General features: G+C 51.5%; 1 protein-coding gene across 1 annotated transcript in view; it reads right to left on the bottom strand.

Moving 5' to 3' along the window:
* The window catches only part of pex6 (peroxisomal biogenesis factor 6), a 57,963-nt gene that overhangs the window by 37,549 nt on the left and 2,273 nt on the right, over positions 1 to 18,141 (bottom strand). The window contains exons 2-8 of the mRNA XM_087976832.1: positions 17,934 to 18,100; positions 16,568 to 16,651; positions 12,556 to 12,658; positions 9,851 to 9,987; positions 8,004 to 8,115; positions 6,279 to 6,487; positions 4,274 to 4,469 (exon numbers count right to left, since the gene is read on the bottom strand). Of these exons, the coding sequence (XP_087832958.1) occupies positions 4,274 to 4,469; positions 6,279 to 6,487; positions 8,004 to 8,115; positions 9,851 to 9,987; positions 12,556 to 12,658; positions 16,568 to 16,651; positions 17,934 to 18,100 (1,008 nt within the window). The remainder of the gene's footprint in view (positions 1 to 4,273; positions 4,470 to 6,278; positions 6,488 to 8,003; positions 8,116 to 9,850; positions 9,988 to 12,555; positions 12,659 to 16,567; positions 16,652 to 17,933; positions 18,101 to 18,141) is intronic.

Genomic DNA, 18,141 nt, shown 5'->3' on the forward strand with positions numbered 1-18,141 from the left:
TGACCTTTCTGTCATCATTGTCGACAGGAATAGTGCCAGAAGACTGGAGGATAGCAAATGTTATACCCTTGTTTAAGAAGGGGTGCAGAGACAACGCTGGTAATTATCGACCAGTGAGCCTTACTTCAGTTGTTGGAAAGGGTTATAGGAGATAGGATTTATAATCATTTAGAAAGGAATAATTTGATTAGGGACAGTCAGCACGGTTTTGTGAAGGGTAGGTCGTGCCTCACAAACCTTATTGAGTTCTTTGAGAAGGTGACAAGACAGGTGGATGAGGGTAAAGCGGTTGATGAAGTGTATATAGACTTCAGTAAGTTGTTTGATAAGGTTCCCCAGGGTAAGCTATTGCAGAAAATACGGAGTCATGGGATTGAGGGTGATTCGGCAGTTTAGATCAGAAACTGGCTAGCTGAAAGATGACAGACAGTGGTAGTTGATGGGAAATGTTCATCCTGGAGTTCAGTTACTCGTGGGGTACCGCAAGGATCTGTTTTGGGTCACTGCTGTTTGTCATTTTTATAAGTGACCTGGATGAAGGCGTAGAAGGGTGGGTTAATAAATTTGCAGACGACACTAAGGTCGGTGGAGTTGTGGATCGTGGCGAAGGATGTTGTAGGTTACAGAGAGACATAGATAAGCTGCAATGCCATGAGGTCATGCTGCAGCTGTACAAAACTCTGGTGCGGTCACATTTGGAGTACTGTGTACAGTTCTGGTCACTGCATTATTGGAAGGATGTGGAAGCTTTGGAATGGTTCAGAGGAGATTTACCAGGATGCTGCCTGGTGTGGAGGGAAGGTCTTATGAGGAAAGGCTGAGGGACTTGAGGCTGTTTTCATTACAGAGAAGTAGGTTGAGAGGTGACTTAATAGAGACATATAAGAAAATCAGGAGTTTAGATGGGGTGGACAGTAAGAGCCTTTTTCCTCGGATGGCAATGGCTAGCACGAGGGGACATAGCTTTAAATTGAGGCGTGATAGATATAGAACAGATGTAGGTGGTAGCTTCTTTACTCAGAGAGTAGCAGGGGTGTGGAACGTACTGCCTGCAACAGTAGCAGACTCACCAACTTTAAGGGCATTCAAATGGTCTTTGGATAGGCATATGGACGTTAGGTAGACAGGCAGGTAGTACTGAGGTGGTGGGGAGGCTGCAGAAAGATTGAGACAGTTTAGGAGAGTGGTTCAGGAAATGGCTGATGAAATTCAATGTGAGCAAATGCGAGGTCTTGCTCTTTGGGAAAAAAAAGAGTACAGGCATGGACTATTTTATAAACGGTGAGAAAATTCATAAAGCCAAAGTACAAAGGGATCTGGGAGTGCTAGTTCAGGATTCTCTAAAGGTTGACTTGCAGGTTGAGTCCATGGTTAAGAAAGCAAATGTAATGTTGTCATTTATTTCAAGAGGGTTGGAATATAAATGCAGCGATGTGCTACTGAGACTTTATAAAGCTCTAGTTAGGCCCCATTTAGAATACGGTGTCCAGTTTTGGGCCCCACACCTCAGGAAGGACATACTGGTACTGGAGCGTGTCCAGAGGAGATTCACACGGATGATCCCTGGGAGGGTAGGCCTAACATACGATGAATGGGATTCTGGGATTGTATTCATTGGAGTTTAGAAGGTTGAGGGAAGATCGAATAGAAACTTACAAGATAATGCATGGCTTAGAAAGGGTGAATGCTGGGAATTTGTTTCCGTTAGGCGAGGAGACTAGAACTCGTGGGCACAGCCTTAGAATTGGATGGGATCAATTTAGAATGGCAATGAGGAGACATTTCTTCAGCCAGAGAATGGCGGGCCTGTGGAATTCATTGCCATGGAGCGCAGTGGAGGCCGGGACGGTAAATATCTTCAAGGCAAAGATTGACAAACTCTTAATCTCACAAGGAATTAAGGGATATGGGGAAAGTACAGGTAAGTGGCATTGAAATGCCCATCAGCCATGATTAAATGGCGGAGTGTACTCGATGGGCCAAATGGCCTCCCATCCAATCCTATACCTTATGGTCTTATGGATGAGAATTGAATAGTGTTAGTTAGATGGGCTTCAGATTGGTTCCACAGATCGGTGCAACATCGAGGGCCGAAGGGCCTGTACTGCGCTGTAATGTTCTATGATCCATGGGAGCACCACACCCCGCAAGTTCCCCTCCAAGACACTCCCCATCCTGACTGGGAAATATCTCACCATTCCTTCACTGTCGCTGGGTCAGAATCCTGGAATTCCCTCCCTAAGGGCATTGTGGGTCTACCTACAGCACATGGACTACACGGTTCAAGAGAACAGCTCACCCCCACCTTCTCAAAGGGCAATTAGGGACAGGTAATAAATGCTGGACTAGCCAGCGACACCGATGTCCTATGAAGGAGGTTAAAGGGGAGGTTAGATACAGTTGTACAAAGGCGAGGTAAGCAGCCCACACTGACTGACCCGGACCCTCAACCAGCCAGCACTGACTGACCCGGACCCTCAACCAGCCAGCACTGACTGACTCGGACCCTCAACCAGCCAGCACTGACTGACCCGGACCCTCGGCCACCCCGCACTGACTGACCCGGACCCTCAACCAGCCAGCACTGACTGACCCGGACCCTCGGCCACCCCGCACTGACTGACCCGGACCCTCGGCCACCCCGCACTGACTGACCCGGACCCTCAACCAGCCAGCACTGACTGACGCGGACCCTCGGCCACCTTGCACTGACTGACCCGGACCCTCGGCCACCCCGCACTGACTGACCCGGACCCTCAACCAGCCAGCACTGACTGACCCGGACCCTCGGCCACCTTGCACTGACTGACCCGGACCCTTGGCTACCCCGCACTGATCCGGACCCTAGGCCACCCCGCACTGACTGACCCGGACCCTCGGCCACCCCGCACTGACTGACCCGGACCCTTGGCTACCCCACACTGACTCGGACCCTCGGCCACCCCGCACTGACTGACCCGGACCCTTGGCTACCCCGCACTGACTGACCAGGAGCCAGGCCAACTGCACTGAATGACCCGGACCCTCGGCCCGCCCGCACTGACTGATCCGGACCCTCGGCCACCCCGCACTGACCCGGACCCTCGGCCCGCCCGCACTGACCCGGACCCTCGGCCCGCCCGCACTGACCCGGACCCTCGGCCCGCCCGCACTGACTGATCCGGACCCTCGGCCACCCCGCACTGACCCGGACCCTCGGCCACCCCGCACTGACCCGGACCCTCGGCCCGCCCGCACTGACTGACCCGGACCCTTGGCTACCCCGCACTGATCCGGACCCTAGGCCACCCCGCACTGACTGACCCGGACCCTCGGCCACCTTGCACTGACTGACCCGGACCCTTGGCTACCCCGCACTGACTCGGACCCTCGGCCACCCCGCACTGACTGACCCGGACCCACGGCCACCCCGCACTGACCTGGACCCTCGGCCACCTCGCACTGACTGACCCGGACCCTAGGCCACCCCGCACTGACCCAGAGCCTAGGCCACCCCGCACTGACCCGGACCCTTGGCCAGCCCGAACTGACTGACCCGGACCCTCGGCCCGCCCCGCACTGACTGACCCGGACCCTCGGCCAGCCCCGCACTGACTGACCCGGACCCTCGGCCAGCCCGCACTGACTGACCCGGACCCTCGGCCACCTCGCACTGACTGACCCGGACCCTCGGCCACCCCGCACTGACTGACCCGGACCCTCGGCCACCCCGCACTGACTGACCCGGACCCTCGGCCACCCCGCACTGACTGACCCGGACCCTTGGCCACCCCGCACTGATCCGGACCCTCGGCCACACTACACTGACCCTGACCCTCGGCCACCTAGCACTGACTGACCCGGACCCACGGCCACCCCGCACTGACTGACCCGGACCCTCGGCCACCCCACACTGACTCGGACCCTCGGCCACCCCACACTGACCCGGACCCTCGGCCACCCCACACTGACCCTGACCCTCGGTCACCTCGCACTGACTGACCCGGAACCTTGGCCACCCCGAACTGACCCGGACCCTTGGCCACCCCACACTGACTGACCCGGACCCTTGGCCACCCCGCACTGACCCGGACCCTCGGCCACCCCGCACTGACTGACCCGGACCCTCGGCCACCTCGCACTGACTGACCCGGACCCTCGGCCACCCCGCACTGACTGACCCGAACCCTCGGCCACCCCGCACTGACTGACCCGGACACTCAGCCAGCCAGGACTGACCCGGACTCTTGGCCAGCCTGTGACCGTGCGTTATGATCCTGGCTGGGATACTCACAGCTGTTAACTTGGCGAGCTTGGCCAGGTTGACATCGTTGCCCAGGGGCAGCTCGGTACTCAGTGCTGTCAGTATAAGCTTCCTTTGGTCCTCGGAGAGATTCGCCATTCCCACTTCATGAAGAAACAGCGTCTGGACATCAGTAAAAAGGTCCTGCAGCCGGCCCACTGTCCCAACCACCACCACTGGGTACTCACTGAAACCAACAAGAGAAATGGTCAGACACTGCACCAGTCAGTCAGATAGAAGCCTCCTGAATAGGAGAAGCCAGCCCACTCTGCTATTCAATAGGATCAGATCTGATCTGCTTGTGTTTCCAATTCCATATCCCTATACTGGGGATAGTTTAGTATCCCTAGTCCTCGATCCCCTGTCCAATCAGAAAGCACCTCCTTATGTAAGACCACCTCCTGATGTTCCATCAGTCACACAATGCCTAATGCCTTCTCACTCTGGACTCACCCACAAGAGGAAACATCCTTTCCACATCCACATTCAGGATCTTGTCACCTCTGACCTTTCTAAACTCGGGTGGAAACAAGCCCGGTCTGTCCAACCGGTCCTCATAAAACAACCCACTCAGCTAATAAACCTGCTCTGTACCACCTCCAAAGCATCTACATCCTTCCTTAAATACAGAGACCAAAACTGCACACAGTATTTAAGATGTGACCTCCAAAACTGCCTGTATGGCTGAAACATTTCATTCAGCACAGATCCCCTGTGGATCTCCATTGTCACATGCTGTCAGTCAGACACTGACCTATTTATGCACAGTCTCAGTTTTCTGTCAGCCAGCCAGTCTTCTCTCAGTGTGAGTACATTAACTCGACACCATGAGCTCATACTCGGCAGAATAACCGACAGATGTGGAACCTTGTCAAATATCTTTTGGAAATCCGAATAATCCACCAACAGTCTCCTCTTTACCCGCAGCACATGGTGCTCCCTCCGAGAACTCCACGAAATCGTTAAACACCATGCTGAGTCTCCCTGATTACCACAAGATTTTCCAAGTGCCTAGTCAGAACATCTTTAACGATTTAGTCGACCAACTTCCCGAGATGGATGTCACGTTAACTAGCCAAGAGTTTCCAGTTATCTCCTCCTCCTCTCTTCAGAGAAGGAGTTACATTTGCTACAATCTGTCCTAACAGAATGTTTCCTGAACCTAATAAATTTTGGAATATGATCGTTTCATTAATCTCTGGCTTTAACTCTTCACTTCTCCAGCTGACCTTCATTTCCCAGGTGCTTGTATTCCTCAGTTTATATGATGTTGTTTGTATTTACCATTATTACTGTTTGAAAATATTATTACTGTCTGTATTTCCACAAATGTTCAGAAGTACCTTTTCACTATTATTGTCTGTAATCCAGATTCCCAATCTTCAAAAGCCCTTCTTCCAATGTGATTGAATTTAAATAAGCTTCAAACGCTCCAGACCTACACACAGTCAATTTTTACTTTCTTCATTCACAGGTTGAGGGCACTGCTGCCTGGCCCAGCATTTATTGCCCATCCCTAATTGCCCAGAGGGCAGTTAAGGCACAACCACATTGCTGTGGGTCTGGAGTCACAGGTAGGCCAGTCCAGGTGAGGATGGCAGTTTCCTTCCCCAAGGGACATTAGTGAACCAGATGGGGTTTTCCGTCAGTCAGCAATGGATTATTGTCTCCATTTGATTCTTAATTCCAGGTATATATTGAATTCAAATTTCACCACCTGCCGTGGCAGGATTTGAACCCAGGTCCCCAGACGTTACCTGGGTCGCTGGATTAACAGTCCAGTGATAATATCACTCGGCCAGCATCTCCCTCTCTCATGATAGCATTATGGGTTTCCTTCCTCTCATTAACAAGCCACCAGCTGGAAAAGCCTGGTCCCTGGGTTTGATAAACAGGACGAGTGTCACTAACCAATCAAAAACAGAGTAGGGAGGGGTTAGAACTTCAGGCACAGGCATGGGCGTATACTCTCAATCAATCACATATCACACTGTACCGGCAGCTCAGGGGGAGGGACTTCATCAATCGGTGAAATGAAGAGATCAGGCGCGAGTCTGCACCGACATCATCCCTCATTCTTCCAATCATCGCCATGTTGTGCAACAACAGGACACTCGGACAGTACACCTCAGCTTCTGCAAAGGCAGCTTGGAGCTTGGCTTCGGAGGCCGCGGTGGAATCAGCAGAGAGACACGCACAGTCCACCTGGAGGGGAATTAGAGTTAGTACAGAGACAGGCACAGTCCACCTGGAGGGGAATTAGAGTTAGTACAGAGACAGGCACAGTCCACCTGGAGGGGAATTAGAGTTAGTACAGAGACACGCACAGTCCACCTGGAAGGGAATTAGAGTTAGTACAGAGACACGCACAGTCCACCTGGAAGGGAATTAGAGTTAGTACAGAGACACGCACAGTCCACCTGGAAGGGAATTAGAGTTAGTACAGAGACACGCACAGTCCACCTGGAAGGGAATTAGAGTTAGCACAGAGACACACACAGTCCACCTGGAAGGGAATTAGAGTTAGTACAGAGACACGCACAGTCCACCTGGAGGGGAATTAGAGTTAGTACAGAGACACGCACAGTCCACCTGGAAGGGAATTAGAGTTAGTACAGAGACACACACAGTCCACCTGGAGGGGAATTAGAGTTAGTACAGAGACACGCACAGTCCACCTGGAGGGGAATTAGAGTTAGTACAGAGACACACACAGTCCACCTGGAGGGGAATTAGAGTTAGTACAGAGACACGCACAGTCCACCTGGAAGGGAATTAGAGTTAGTACAGAGACACACACAGTCCACCTGGAGGGGAATTAGAGTTAGTACAGAGACACACACAGTCCACCTGGAAGGGAATTAGAGTTAGCACAGAGACACACACAGTCCACCTGGAGGGGAATTAGAGTTAGTACAGAGACACACACAGTCCACCTGGAGGGGAATTAGAGTTAGTACTGAGATAGACACAGTCCACCTGGAGGGGAATTAGAGTTAGTACAGAGACACACACAGTCCACCTGGAGGGGAATTAGAGTTAGTACAGAGACACACACAGTCCACCTGGAGGGGAATTAGAGTTAGTACAGAGACACACACAGTCCACCTGGAGGGGAATTAGAGTTAGTACAGAGACACACACAGTCCACCTGGAGGGGAATTAGAGTTAGTACAGAGACACACAGTGCAGCAGTACCTTTGCTCTCTGGAGCCACGACTCGCCTTCTCTCAGCCTCGTATAAATACCTCCCTAGATCTCCCTTTTTTTTTAAAAGCTTTGACAAAGGGTCAGTTAGACTCGAAACATCAGCTCTTTTTTCTCCTGACAGATGCTGCCAGACCTGCTGAGATTTTCCTGCATTTTCTCTTTTGGTTACACACACTTTGACTCTGATCTCCAGCATCTACAGTCCTCACTGTATCTCCATCACTGAGTCCCCCACTATTAACACTGGAGTTTACCACTGACCAGAAACTCAACTGGATTCACCCCATAAACACAGCAGCTACAAGAGCAGGTCAGAGGCTGGGAATACTGCGGTGAGTAACCCACCTCCTGACTCCCCAAAGCCTGTTCACCATCTGCAAGGCACAAGTCAGGAGTGGGATGGAATACGTATGTTCGGGTATAGCTGCACAGTGTTCAGTATAGGCAGACATGATTATGCACACCATCAATATCAGACTTACTGTACCTGGCCCTGATTCCCTTCACTGACCTTTACTAGATGCAGGTTGAACTTGGAGCAAGCAGCTTGGAGCACCGTGGTCTTCCCACACCCACTCGGACCCCACAACAAGACACTGCATGGCCAATCTAGTATTGGAGGCCTGGGAGGATACAGGAAACAAAGGTCAGGAGATATTGCACACACTGTCCCCATCACACACTCCCAGGGACAGATACAGCACGGTATTAAATACAGAGTAAAGCTCCCTCTACAAGATGATTAGGGGTTTAGATAGGGTTGACCATGAGAACCTTTTTCCACGTATGGAGTCAGCTATTACGAGAGGGCATAGCTTTAAATTAAGGGGTGGTAGGTATAGGACAGATGTTAGGGGTAGATTCTTTACTCAGCGAGTCGTGAGTTCATGGAATGCCCTGCCAGTAGCAGTGGTGGACTCTCCCTCTTTATGGGCATTTAAGCGGGCATTGGATAGGCATATGGAGGATAGTGGGCTCAGGTAGGTTAGGTGGGCTTGGATCGGCGCAACATCGAGGGCCAAAGGGCCTGTATTGCGCTGTATTTTTCTATGTTTTATGTTCTATATACTGTCCCCATCAAATACTCCCAATTCCAATACCGAACAACCCAGATGGCCTCCTTCTTCAAAGACCGCAATTTCCCCCCAGACGTGATCGACGATACCCTCCACCGCATCTCCTCCACTTCCCGCTCCTCCGCCCTTGAACCCCGCCCCTCCAATTGCCACCAGGACAGAACCCCACTGGTCCTCACCTACCACCCCACCAACCTCCAGATACATCAGATCATCCTTCATCATTTCCGCCACCTCCAAACAGACCCCACCACCAGGGATATATTTCCCTCCCCTCCCCTATCAGCGTTCTGGAGAGATCACTCCCTCCGCAACTCCCTCGTCAGGTCCACCCCCCCCACCCCCACCAACCCAACCTCCACTCCTGACACCTTCCCCTGCAACCGCAAGAAATGCAAAACTTGCGCCCACACCTCCCCCCTCACTTCCCTCCCTCGTCAGGTCCACCCCCCCCACCCCCACCAACCCAACCTCCACTCCTGACACCTTCCCCTGCAACCGCAAGAAATGCAAAACTTGCGCCCACACCTCCCCCCTCACTTCCCTCCAAGGCCCCAAGGGATCCTTCCATATCCGCCACAAATTCACCTTCACCTCCACACACATCATTTACTGCATCCGCTGCACCCGACGTGGCCTCCTATACATTGGGGAGACAGGCTGCCTACTTGCGGAACATTTCAGAGAACACCTCTGGGATACCCGCACCAACCAATCCAACCATCCCGTGGCTGAACACTTTAACTCCCCCTCCCACTCCACCAAGGACATGCAGGTCCTTGGCCGCCTCCATCGCCAGACCATAGCAACACGACGCCTGGAGGAAGAGCGCCTCATCTTCCGCCTAGGAACCCTCCAACCACAAGGGATGAATGCAGATTTCTCCAGTTTCCTCATTTCCCCTCCCCCCACCTTATCTCAGTCCCAACCCTCGGACTCAGCACCGCCTTCTTGACCTGCAATCTTCTTCCCGACCTCTCTGCCCCCACCCCCTCTCCGGCCTATTACCCTCACCTTAACCTCCTTCCACCTATCGCATTCCCAACGCCCCTCCCCCAAGTCCCTCCTCCCTACCTTTTATCTTAGCCTGTTTGGCACACCCTCCTCATTCCTGAAGAAGGGCTTATGCCTGAAACGTCGATTCTCCTGCTCCTTGGACGCTGCCTGACCTGCTGCGCTTTTCCAGCAACACATTTTTCAGCTCAAATACTCCCAGGGACAGGTACAGCAATGGGGTTTAATACAGAATACAGATCTGTGTTTGTTACCTTCAGATACTGACCCAGTGTGCAGGTAGGGCTGCATGATGCTACTGAGGATATCCACAATGTCGGTCAGTCCAGGGGGAGATGTGCTGCCCCAGAATTGATGACCATTGGATGCAGCTGCGGCGGGGATAAAGCTGTTAACACAACCATCCTGAAATACAGACCAAAATATGATGACATACACAAAGCAATGGTCTGAAGAATTTGCAAGAAATCGATATCCTGTTGAAAGGGAGTGTTTTGAGCTTGTTCTGAGCACGAGATCTCGCCTAACAGCAGCTACAGTGTTACCTCCTTTCCCAAACTCCAATTTCAAACTAAAATCGAGAAAAGGAAGGCGATGATAAAAATCACCAAGGCCACTTGGCTCCAGAAGTCGATGACAAACAACTTTCTCATACCATATTTACCCTGTTCTCAGTGGGGTTTAGAAAAACAAGGCAACTTCTTATTTTATTCACTTGTGGGATGTGGGCATCACTTGCTCGTCCAGCATTTATTGCCTCTTGAGAAGGTGGGGGTGAGCTGCTTTCTTGAACCGCTGCAGTCCATGTGCTGTGGGTAGACCCACAGTGCCCTTGGGGAGAGAATTCCAGGATTCTGACCCAAAGACAGTGAAGCAATGAGCAGAGCATCTTGTAGACAGTCCACACTGCTGCTACTGAGCGTCAGTGGGGGAGGGAGGGGGTGTTTGTGGATGTGGTGCCAATCAAGCGGCTGCTTTGTCCTGGATGGTGTTGAGCTTCTTGAGTGTTGTTGGAGCTGCCCCCGTCCGGGGCAAGTGGGGAGTATTCCCTCCCACTCCTGACTTGTGCCTTGTAGATGGTGGACAGGCTTTGGTGAGTTACTCATCACAGTAATCTCAGCCTCTGACCTGCTCCTGTATACAGTGTGTATGGGACGATTCCAGTTCAGTTTCTGGTCAATGGCAACCCCCAGGATATTGGTATTAGAGGAATTTAGTGATTGCAACACTATTGAATGCGAAGGGTCAGTGGTTAGATTCTCTCTTATTGATGATTGTCATGGGGTGAAGGTTAGACTGTCTCTTAGTGGATAGTCAGTGCCTGACATATGTGCATGAACGTCACTTGCCACTTGTCAGCCCAAGCCTGGATATTGTCCAGATCTTGTTGCATTTGGAAATGGAGTAACACGTCACCTGACGAAGCAGCAATGTTCCAAATTCTTGTGATTTCAAATAAACCTGTTGGACTATAACCTGAAGTTGTGTGACTTCTGACCTTGTCCACCCCAGTCCAACACCAGCACCTTCACACAATCATATATTTAAGACAGAGATGAGGAGGAATTCCTTTTCTCAGGGACAGCGAATGTGTGGAATTCACTACTGCAGAGGGCTGTTGAGGAGAGGTCATTAAGTCTATTCAAGGCTGAGATGGATAGATGTTTAATCAGTAAGGGATGAATCGAGGGCTATAGAGAAAAAGGTAGGAAGGTGGAATTGAGGTTGTCAGCCCAACCACGCTGTCCTAAAATGGAACAGCAGAATTGATGGACTGAATGGCTTACAGCTGCTCCTACATCATAAGCAGTTGCCTCATGTCCAACGGTCAGAAGGATTGAAATGGATGGTTAACACAGTGTAGATCACCAGGCCCTCGTAATGGGGGTAGCAACAATGGCGCAGCTTTCTTCAGATGGAAGCCAGGTCTGAAGCAATTGAGGGAAGACCTCGGGGACAAGGCCTCGAACACTTCAGTTTGACAGTATTCTCCACAGGTTTACTGGGAGCAGCATATTCCACACTAACTGCCTCATCATTCTCGGATAACACGGAGGCATTGTCAATCACATGGTGGATTATGTTTGATCCAATTCATTAACATATGCCTCATTTCCTGCTTCTAAATAATTTAATACATTTTCTGAAAATTCGGTGGAATTGGATCGAAGGGTCTGATTCCATGCTGTACATGTATGAGATGGATGTGGTCACCAATCCCAAAATCTAATCTGTGCTCCAAAACTTGCCGCTCCCCGAGCCAAGCTGTTCCAGTACAGTTACAACACCGACATCTACCCGACAATGTGGGACATTGCCCAGGTGTGTCCTCTATATAAAAAGCAGGACAGATCCAACCCGGCCAATTACTGCCCCATCAGTCTCCCCTCGATCCTCAGTAACGTGATGGAAGGGGTCAGTAACAGCGCTATTAAGCAGCACCCGCTCAGCAATAACCTGCTCAGTGACACCCAGTTTGGGTCCCCCCAGGGTCACTCAGCTCCTGACCTCACTCCAGCCTTGGGTCAAACATGGACAAAAGAGCTGGATTCCAGAGGGGAGGGGAGAGGGACAGCCCTTGACATCAAGGCTGCATTCGACAGAGTGTGGCATCAAGCAGCCCGGGCAAAACTGGATTCAATGGGTATTGGGGGCAAACTCTCCGCTGGTTAGAAACTCCAGGACATCGCTGCACATGGACTGCAGCGGATCAAGGCAGCAGCTCACTCCCACCTTCTCAACAGCAGCTAAGGACAGCGAATAAATGCTGGACCCAACATTCATCATTTAAATAAAGAAAAATGTCTGTTGCTTGAGATTTGGCCTCTTTAAGTCCTTGTTGACACAAGCCCCAAAAACCATGACCCGCAGTAGCTGTTATACTTGACCTAATGAGACAATCATCCCAGGAAAGCTCTGTTTGGAATCAGTACCGTACATGGCGCTGCAAATGTGGATGAACCACAGACTCACCAGGTACAGGGAGGTGTGCTCGTTGTCAGCCAGGAAATCAGGGCCAGTCTCAGGAGCTGCGTGCCCAGACACTGAGCTCACCTTCAGGTACAGCACCGGCCATCTGAAAGCAAGGATACCAGCCCTTCAGAGAGAGCAGGACAGGAGAATCCTCAGCAGACAGGCAGGACAGGACAGGACAGTCAGGAGCAATAATATCTGGAAAAGACAGCTCCAGTGATGGAAATAAGAGCTGCATTTATAAAGCACCATTAACCTAGCATGGCCTGCACAGGAATATTATCCACAAAATGAAGTGGTCATGGTTCAGATGACCAAACGCATTCTTAAAGAGTTGGCAGTTAAAGAATGCCGTTAACGAGGAACGTGAAGGAAGGTAGAGAGGTTTAGGGAGGGAAAACTTCACTGACCAGGTGACTGCGTTTTCATATTGGGGGGTAGTAACCATAATACCGTGAGTTTTAAGATACTCATGGGTAAGGATAACAGCAGTCTTCGGGTGAAGGTGTTAAAACTGGGGGAAGATAAACTACAATAATATTAGGCAGGAACTGAATATATTATTTTATTAAACAAATTATAAAAACAGTTTACAACAAACAGTTACATTTACAGCTGCATACAAGAGACAGCAATTTTACAAGGGAGAGGAGCAAGGCAGGAACTGGACAGTGCTGATTGGACAGTGCTGATTGGACAGTGCTGATTGGAGGTGGTTGTTTGAGAGTAAATCTACATGGGACATGTGGGAGTATTTCAAACGGCAGTTGATAAGAGTTCAGGCGCAGCATGTTCCTGTGAGAATGAAGGTTGGGTACTGCACGTTATGTGAACTCTGGATGACCCAGCGATGGCATGACCTTGGTCAAAAAGAAAAAAGGAAGCATAGGTAAGGTCAAGGAGAATGGGAACTGACAAAGCCCTTTAAATATATCAGCAAAGTAGGAAAGAACTTAAGCAAGGAATTAGAAGGGCTAATAGGTGTCATGAAAAGTCATGTGCAAACAAGGTTAAGGAGAATCCCAAGGCTGGATGCAGGTTTGCTCGCTGAGCTGGAAGGTTCAGTTTGAGACATTTCATCACTATACCAGGTAACATCTTCAGTGAGCTTCCAGACAAAGCTTCATCCAGAGGCCCATTGAAGATGTCACCTTATATGGTGACGAAACGTCTGAAAATGGACCTTCCAGCTCAGCGAGCAAACAGACATGCAGAACCTCAACCTGAGCTACAAATCTTCTCAAAACCTGATAATCCCAAGGCTTTTCAAAGCTATATAAGAAGCAAGAGTTCAGCCAGGGAAAAGGTTGGCCTACTCAAAGACAAAGGAGGGAATCTGTGTGTGCAACCAGAAGAGGGAGGTGAGGTTTTCAAGGAAATACTTTGTGTTGGTAATCACCGAGAGAAGGAATTAGTGGAGTATGGTCTCAGGGAAGGGAGTGTCAGGTTTCTAAGCCAAGTTGCTATTAACAAAGAGGAGGTGTGGTGCATCTTAAAAAGTATGAAGGTAGATAAGTCCCAGGGTCCTGATGGAATCTATCCAGAATCTTAAGGGAGGCAAGAGAACAAATTGCTGAAGCATTGACAGACATCTTTGTAACCTATTTAGCTATAGCTGAGGTCCCAGAGGACAGGAGAATAGCCAGTGCTGTCCCATTGTTTCAGAAGGGTAGCAGGGATCATCCAGGGAATTATAGGGTGGCAGGGATCATCCAGGGAATTATAGGGTGGCAGGGATCATCCAGGGAATTATAGGGTGGCAGGGATCATCCAGGGAATTATAGGGTAGCAGGGATCATCCAGGGAATTATAGGGTAGCAGGGATCATCCAGGGAATTATAGGGTAGCAGGGATCATCCAGGGAATTACAGGGTAGCAGGGATCATCCAGGGAATTACAGGCCTATGAGCCTTGCAGTCTCCCTACCTCAGTGGTAGGGAAATCACTGGAAAAGATTCTCAGGGACAAGATCTACATGTGTTTCGAAGCAGATGGTTGTATTAGCAATAGACAGCATGGTTTTGTGCGGGGGAGGTTGAACCTCACTAACTTAATTGAGGTTTTTGAGGAGGTGACGAAGATGGTTGATGAGGGAAAAGCAGCTGATGTTGTCCACATGGATTTCAGTAAAGCTTTTGACAAGGTCCCTCATGGCAGACGAGTACAAAAGGTGAAGTCACATGGTATCAGGGGTGAGCTGGAGACAGAACTGGCTTAGTCACAGGAGATAGAGGGTAGGGGTGGAAGGGCTGTGACCTGTGGTGTTCCACAGGGATCACTGCTGGGACCTCTGCTGGAAATGACTTAGAGGAAAACGTGGTGGTCTAATTAGTGAGTTTGTGGAGTTGCAGATAGTGAGGAGAATTGTCAGGGGATACAGCAGGATATAGATCAGTTGGAGACTTGGGCAGAAAAATGGCAGGTGGTGTTTAATCTGGACAAATGTGGGGTGATGCATTTTGGAAGGTCAAGTATGGGTGGAAATTATACAGTGAACGGCAGAACCCTTAGGTCTGTTAGTATGCAAAGGGATCTGGGTGTGCAGGTCCACAGGCCACTGAAGGTGGTAGTGCAGCTAGACAAGGGAGTAACAAAAGGCCTATGGCATGCTTACCTTAATTGGAAAGGGGCAGAGAGTCTAAGGATAGACAAGTTATACTGCAGCTTTATAGAACTTCAGTTAGGCCACACTTCAAATATTGCATCGAGTTCTGGTCACCACCCTACCAGAAGGATGTGGATGCTTTGGAGAGGATACAGAACAAGATTTATCAGGATGTTGCCTAATATGGGGGATTTTAGCTAGGAAGAAAGGCTGGATAAAGTGGGTTTGTTTTCACTGGAACGCAGGAGGTTGAGGAGTGACTTGATGGAAGTTTATAAGGTTGCAGATTGCATGGATAAAGTGGAAAGAATGAATCTATTTCCCAGAGTGGAGAGGTCAGTTCCTGAAGGACAAAGGGTGTGCAGGGGTGTTTAAAAGAGATGTATGAGACTTGTTTTTCACACAAAGGGTGGGGAGTGCCTGGAACACGCTGCCAGAGGTGGTGGTGGAAGCAGACACAACAGCAACATTCAAGAAGCACCTGGACGGATACACGAATAGGTAGGGAAGAGAGGGATACAGATCCTGTAAGTGAAGACAGTTTTAGTACGAAGGGCAAAATATGTCAGTGCAGGCTTGGAGGGCCGAATGGCCTGTTCCTGTGCTGTACTGATCTTTGTTTGATCTATAGTCTGGGATGAAGGTAGCGAACGCACTGAATGCAGATAAATCAGAAGGTTGTTGGGTTGGAGAAGAGGGAGGCCAAGGAAGGATTTCTAAATAAAAATTAGAATTCTAAAAACTGGAAATTTAAGCAGAAGCCAGAGAGCATTGGGCTGTTGGGAAAACAGGACACGGTACAAACTGTGTCTTTGGCAGTTCATCATCTCCCCTGAAAAAACGGTGAGAGTAGGGTACACGCACATTAAAAACAGAGAGAAACAGAGCACCCCCAATAGGCAAATAGAGAGAGAGGGAAGGGGGGAGAGGGGAGAGGTAGTTGGAGGAGGCGGGAGGAGGAGGAGGAGGAGGAGGAGGAGGAGGGGGAAGGGGGGAAAGGGAGGAGAGGGGGGAAGGGAGAAGAAGGGAGAAGAAGGGAGAGGAGAGGGAGAGGGAGAGGGAGAGGGAGAGGGAGAGGGAGAGGGAGAGGGAGAGGGAGAGGGAGAGGGAGAGGGAGAGGGAGAGGGAGAGGGAGAGGGAGAGGGAGAGGAGAGGAGAGGAGAGGAGAGGAAGAAGAGCAGAAAGGAGGGACAAGGAGGGAGACATGAATGGAAGAGGGAGGAGAAGGGGGTGAGAGGGAGAGAGAGAGAGAAGGGGGCGAGAGGGAAGACGGCGGATATGGAGGGAGGGAAGAGGGAGGAAGAGGGAGAGAGGAAAGAGACGGAGAGAGGGAAGAAGGTGGAGAGGGAAGGTGGAGGCTGAGGGAGGGAGAGAATACCTTGCAGATTTTCTGGCTTTGCTCCTTACCTCACTGATCTCTCTGAACTGCTCTCAATGAACTCAGCCTTGCCCTGTGTTCGGACACACAGCACATCCCCTGAATGGATAAGCCTGTACCGTGGGCACAAAGAACAACATTGAACCTCATCTGGCAGCTGGTCGAGAGCCCAGTATCTGCTGTACTCGGGACCACAGGAAACCCATGTAAACATACAGCACCGTGCATATATGTAACCACAGGAAGGAGGAACCCACACAATCATAACAATGATGACACCATGACTGTGGTGAGCAGAGAGACCCTGTAACCATGGGAACATGATGGGCACAAAGGCTCCCGAACTCTGGAATGTCGGCTCCGACAGTGCGGGTCCGTGGGAATGTCGGCGCCGACAGTGCGGGTCCGTGGGAATGTCGGCGCCGACAGTGCGGGTCCGTGGGAATGTCGGCGCCGACAGTGCGGGTCCGTGGGAATGTCGGCGCCGACAGTGCGGGTCCGTGGGAATGTCGGCGCCGACAGTGCGGGTCCGTGGGAATGTCGGCGCCGACAGTGCGGGTCCGTGGGAATGTCGGCGCCGACAGTGCGGGTCCGTGGGAATGTCGGCGCCGACAGTGCGGGTCCGTGGGAATGTCGGCGCCGACAGTGCGGGTCCGTGGGAATGTCGGCGCCGACAGTGCGGGTCCGTGGGAATGTCGGCGCCGACAGTGCGGGTCCGTGGGAATGTCGGCGCCGACAGTGCGGGTCCGTGGGAATGTCGGCGCCGACAGTGCGGGTCCGTGGGAATGTCGGCGCCGACAGTGCGGGTCCGTGGGAATGTCGGCGCCGACAGTGCGGGTCCGTGGGAATGTCGGCGCCGACAGTGCGGGTCCGTGGGAATGTCGGCGCCGACAGTGCGGGTCCGTGGGAATGTCGGCGCCGACAGTGCGGGTCCGTGGGAATGTCGGCGCCGACAGTGCGGGTCCGTGGGAATGTCGGCGCCGACAGTGCGGGTCCGTGGGAATGTCGGCGCCGACAGTGCGGGTCCGTGGGAATGTCGGCGCCGACAGTGCGGGTCCGTGGGAATGTCGGCGCCGACAGTGCGGGTCCGTGGGAATGTCGGCGCCGACAGTGCGGGTCCGTGGGAATGTCCGCGCCGACAGTGCGGGTCCGTGGGAATGTCCGCGCCGACAGTGCGGGTCCGTGGGAATGTCAGCGCCGACAGTGCGGGTCCGTGGGAATGTCAGCGCCGACAGTGCGGGTCCGTGGGAATGTCAGCGCCGACAGTGCGGGTCCGTGGGAATGTCAGCGCCGACAGTGCGGGTCCGTGGGAATGTCAGCGCCGACAGTGCGGGTCCGTGGGAATATTTGGCTGTACTGAAGCAACCTGCACTCCCGAACCACGCCAGCACTAACCTTGGTGTTTTAAAATGCTCGAACAGTAGACCATCATACACAGCTCTTGCATTGTATGTTGGAGAGAAGATGACTTTTACATGTAGCTCATTTGCCAGTGGAGGGATGGAGAGAGTTGAACGACTATCCTTCAGCTGTTTGCTCCCAGAGGCTGGCTGGTAAAATCGCTGCAACACAACAAGCTACATTCAGCATTGAGTCAGTAAAG

This window comes from Chiloscyllium plagiosum, unplaced genomic scaffold (genome assembly GCF_037043375.1).
Source record: "Chiloscyllium plagiosum isolate Xiang-an unplaced genomic scaffold, Cpla_swu_hap1 HiC_scaffold_3, whole genome shotgun sequence".
NCBI lineage: Eukaryota > Metazoa > Chordata > Chondrichthyes > Orectolobiformes > Hemiscylliidae > Chiloscyllium > Chiloscyllium plagiosum.